This window comes from Carlito syrichta, unplaced genomic scaffold (genome assembly GCF_000164805.1).
Source record: "Carlito syrichta isolate Samal-C Ts95f unplaced genomic scaffold, Tarsius_syrichta-2.0.1 Scaffold308077, whole genome shotgun sequence".
In the NCBI taxonomy this organism is placed as follows: Eukaryota; Metazoa; Chordata; class Mammalia; order Primates; family Tarsiidae; genus Carlito; species Carlito syrichta.
This window is the reverse complement of record NW_007252173.1, coordinates 51772-56747: the sequence shown is the minus strand read 5'-3', so window position 1 is coordinate 56747 and position 4976 is coordinate 51772. Positions and strand designations below refer to the sequence as shown.

The following is a 4976-nucleotide window of genomic DNA, read 5'->3' as shown; positions in this document are numbered from 1 at the left end:
TCCTTCTTGCCGGGCTGGATGGCTCAGCCTGTAATCCTGCGCTTTGGGGGAAAAAAAAAAATCCTTCTTGAAATGTACCCCACATATTTAAAATAAAATAAAATTTAAAAAATCCTTACACGTCTGACTGTTAGTGTATTTAATTATTTAGTGTCTGTTTTTATTTCTTGTTTTTTTCTTTTTTTTGAGTTGGAGTCTCACTCTGTTGCCCAGACTGGAGTGCAGTGGCCGCTCCCGGCCACCACAGTCTCGACCTGCTGGGCTCCAGCAATCCTTCCACCTCAGCCTTCCAAGTAGCTGGAACTACAGGCGTGCGCTACCATGCCCGGCTAATCTTTGATTTATTGTAGAGATGAGGTCTCGTCAAGTTGCCCAGGTGGGTCTCGAACCTGCAGGCTCAGGCAATCCACTCACCTCAGCCTCTCAAAGGCGCGGGATTACAGGCTGAGCCACCGAGCCTGACTGTGTCTGTCTTTCATGGTGTTGGTTTTCCACAGGTATTTGGTGATTCCTGGCTGTGGACTTTTTGAGTTTGTTTGATGTTCTCCCACTTGTTTATGGATGCTGTTTTTCTATTTATCATTTATTATGGGAGAGGAGTGGGGTGTCCATGTGTTTTATAGACACAGAGGCATTGGCTTTCTTCCCTAGTCTGAGTAACCAGCTTGTAGGCAGATTCCTCCACTGGCGCTATCTGACGCGAGCACAGTTATGGAGGAACAAGCTGACCTGCTTGGCTGCTCTGTACTTAGGACTGTAACTATTCCTGATGAGTGTCCAGGTCTCCATCCTGCCCCCTCCTATTGCCCAAGGAGGGCACTGAGCCCACTTCCACAGGCATTTTCTGCTGTGTGTGCTTTTGGATGTAATTTCCTCTGTCAACTCAACCAAATCTCAATCGCCTTTCTTCACGGGAGGATTCCTTATGGTTATTTCAATTAAGAGATATTTTTTCACTTTAAAAATAGTTTCAATTTCTCTTCTGAGATTTGTTGTGTATTCATTGGGACAATAGGTAGGTAGTTAGGTAAGTAGGTAGACAGATAAAGATTTTTTTGAGTAGGGAATCTTACTCTGTCAGTCAGGCTGGAGTGCTGTGGTACAATCACAGCTCACTGCTTCCTTGACCATTTGGGCTTAGGTGATCCTTTCATCTCAGCCTTTCAAATATCTAGGACTACAAATGAGCTCCACTATACCCAGCTAATTTTTAAATATTTTGTAGAGATTATATCTCACTATGTTGTCCAGGCAGATCTCGAACTTGTGGACTCAAGTAATCCTCCTGCCTCAGTCTCTCAAAATGCTGGGATTACTGGCATAAGCCACTGTGCCTGGCAATTTATTTTACTTTATTTTTAGAAAGCAGAATTTATTGAGAGGACAGAAAAGCTTCCACAGTGGGAGGGAACCCGAGGGGATTGCCCGGTGATATATTTTAAGAGACAGAATCTTACTCTGTTACCCAGGCTAGAGTGCAGTGTGTGATCATAACTCAGTACAGCCTCAACCTCTTGGGCTCAAGTAATCCTCCTGCCTTAGCCTTCTGAGTGGCTGGAATTACAGGTGTATGCGACCATGCCCAGCTAATTAAAAAAAATTTTCGTGCCTGTAATTCCAGCTACTTGGAAGGCTGCGGCGGAAGGATGGCCGGAGCCCAGCAGGTCATGGCTGTGGTGGCCGGCCGCGGCCACCGCACTCCAGTCTGGGTGACAGAGTGAGACTCCAACTCAAAAAAAAAAAAATTTTTTTTAGAGATGGTGTCTCACTATGTTGATGAGTCTGGTCTCAATCCTCCCACCTTGGCCTCCCTAAGTGCTGAGATTACAGGTGTGAGCCACTGTGCCCAGCCCTCCTTTATATCTTTAAGCATAGCTAGATTAACTACTTTTAAACCTTTGATATTTTTACTAACTTAGTCCTGGGAGCCAGTGTTCATTGATTTTCTCTCCTCTTAAGTATGGTTCACATCTTTTTGTTTCTTCATGTGTCTAATAATTTTGTATTTACCTCGAAAACTGTGAATGTTGAGCTTATGGATTCTGTTGTGTTTCTCTGAAGAGTGTTGATTTATTTTTTTTCTATCTTAATTTTGCTTGTTGTTTTAGCAGGCTGCCAATTCTGTGTCCTGGAGTGGACAGCAGCTGAAACTTCTGTTCAGTTTGTTTAACCCTAGCTGGTCTGCTTGTAGTTGACCTGCAAATGTATAGTTCAGGGGTCATCCAGAAATTTGGGTAGAGTTTAGATGCAGAATTTGGGGATCTCCTCTCTGACTTTTTTCTTTCTAGGACTTCCTTTCCCCCTATCCAGCCCTTGTGATCTCTGCTTCTGAGGTCAAGGAATGGGTGGTGTGATCTGCTGGTCCTAAGTTAGTAAATTCCAGCTACAAAAAGGTGGAAGGGACTCTGACAGAAAAAAAAAGAATCTTTCTTGGTGAGGACACTAGATCAGGAATAGCTCCAGTGACATTAATAGTACATGCTTGTAGTAGATGAGATGGGGGCCCAGCAAATCAAAATTTAAATATTAGAAAGAAATGTGATATGTCCTTGGTCGTTGCTAAGGTGTTTCATGGGTTTGAGCCTTTGATTCCATCTCTTCAAGGTCCCTGGTATTGTCAGACTCTAGAGAGCTGCAGTCTTACCCACATCTTACCCAGATATTATGGTACATGCTATACACAAAAGAACATATGTGTGCAATGCATGCTCACATACATTTGTATGCACTAAAACTCCCATATGCATAGACATATGCATACACATACACACACTGAACTATGACCTTATTTGTGACACCAAAGAACAGTCAATAAATATTTGAAAAAATGCTTACCTTGACTAATGAAGTATAAGTTAAAACAACACTGAAATATCCTTGCCTATCATATTGGCAAAGATTAAAAAGACCGATAATGTTTTCTGCTTGTGAAGGTTGCAGGTATTCTTACATTATTGGTGAGGGCAGAAGTTGATGCAACATTTTGAAGGGTCACTTGGCAGTGCCTATCAATGTTTTAAAATGATAACTCTGAGAACACGCAGTTCTACCCCTAGCAATTTTTTCTACGGTAGTACTAATTCTGTTGGTTAAAGATCCATGCCCAGAATTGTTCACTACCTTCACTTGAGATAGCATATACAGGCCAGGCTCATGACCAGAATCCTAGCACTTTTGGAAGCCAAGGAGGGAGGATTGCTTGAGTCCAGACGTTCAAAGCTAGCCTGGGTGACATAGTGAGACTCCATCTCTACAAAAAAAAAAAAAAAAAAAAAAATAGCTGAGTGTGTTGGCGTGTGCCTGTAGTCTCAGCTACTGAGGTGGGAGGATAACTTGAACTCAGGAGGGGAGGGTTGCAGTGAGCTATGATTGTGCCGCTGCATTCCAGTCTGGGTGACAGAGGGAGACCCACATCTCTAAAGGAATGAAATAACATAGCAATTTCAGTGTCCATTACAGGGATATTAACAATTCCAATGTCCATTACAGGGATATTAAATGGTGGCATCTACCACCATTAAAGGCACGAGGAAGGTTTTTATGTGCTGACCTAGAAAGATGTTGCAAATAGCCAGAAGAACAAGAAGGCAAAGCTGACAGCACAGCACTCGTCTATTAAAAACATGCATTTGCTTGAGCATAAAACGCATCTGCAGGGACTTGCACCTAACTACTCACAGAGGGTACCTCTGGGGTAAGGTGAAAGGCGACCCTGTTTAAAAGACTTTCTTCTGCATGGCTTTTCTTTAACTAAGTCTGCTTTACTTTTATGTGTAACACCCTCCCCACCCCTGATGTTCACAGACTGCCTTAGCTGGTGGAGGAAGAGCCTGCACCTCTAGTTTGGAAAAGTATAGAAGGGAATGAGGCCGCTGCTCTGAACCTGGCCCCTGCTTCCTGGGGCTGGCTTAATGCCTCCCAGTGGTGTTTCTTGAGAAGAACACAGTGGACGCTCATTTGCCAATCAGGGCACAAATCAATAAAGTCCATGCTTGAAAATCCTCAGTGTCATGGGGAATGAAAGGTTGCTCCATCTCATGATTTCCTGACTTACACAGTTAGAGGTGACAAGCCACCTTTCAGCTCCGCTCGGGACAGCAGCTCTGTGATGCGCTTGTGGTTTCAGATGTGGGCGGCCTGTGTGAGCTGCCGTGCAGGGCTTACATCACCAGTTGCTGCAGTTATCTTCTGGATCAGGCCGAGGGGCTTTGTTGCACACCCAGTGACAACCTCCAGATTGGGGTGCCTCAGTCTTGCAATGGAACTGGGCAAGTGCATCTGGGAAGGTGAGTCTGTACTTTGGGCTTCCCAACCTCTCAAGTCGGCATGAACTTCAGGAGATAGAGAAGGATGAATGGCCCTCTGTTCCTGGACCCACGGAGCAACTGGGAGAGTGTGGTGTTTGAGAGCACCTCTCTAGTTTTACCTCCTCTAGTGTCCTGAACTTGGGCATCTCTCAGAAATAGCATAATGTGCAGTGCTGACCATCGGAATTACAAGGTAGTTTCCAGGCCTGTGGGGATCAAGGGCTCTAACTGGATAGAGGGAGTAGCACTGAGTTTGTCAGGTATACTTTCTAATAGCTTCCTTGATGATGAAACTGACCTTTGCAAGGACCAGAGCAAGTGGGCATTCTTGGGCCTGATGGACTCAGCTGACAGCTGTGAGGTGGAGCTGAGGTCCAGGCCCCTGGATTGGGAAGGGTTTTCCCAACCTCCAGGCATTTGGGGGCCCTTGGGGCAGAAGAGGAGCCGGGAGAATGGGGGGGGGGGTGCCCCACTGGATCTGTGGGTGGGGCAGTAGGAAGGTGGGATTCCAGAAGGATGGTCTCCTCAGCTGAGCAGAAGATGGGAAGGAGAACATTTGTTTTGGAAGGAGCATCGCCTTCTTAGCTTCCTGGGGTCTGGACTAGCCTGTTCTTTTTTTTTAATAATTAATCAGTATTTTTATTATAGTTTTGTGGGGTACAGTTAAGG

General features: G+C 44.9%; 1 protein-coding gene across 1 annotated transcript in view; it reads left to right on the top strand.

Moving 5' to 3' along the window:
* Positions 1-4258: 4258 nt before the first annotated feature.
* LOC103267225 (interleukin-9 receptor-like) overlaps positions 4259-4976 on the top strand; it is an 11376-nt gene continuing 10658 nt past the window's right edge. Inside the window, 1 exon segment of the mRNA XM_021715936.1 lies at positions 4259-4286. Within this exon segment, the coding sequence (XP_021571611.1) occupies positions 4259-4286 (28 nt within the window).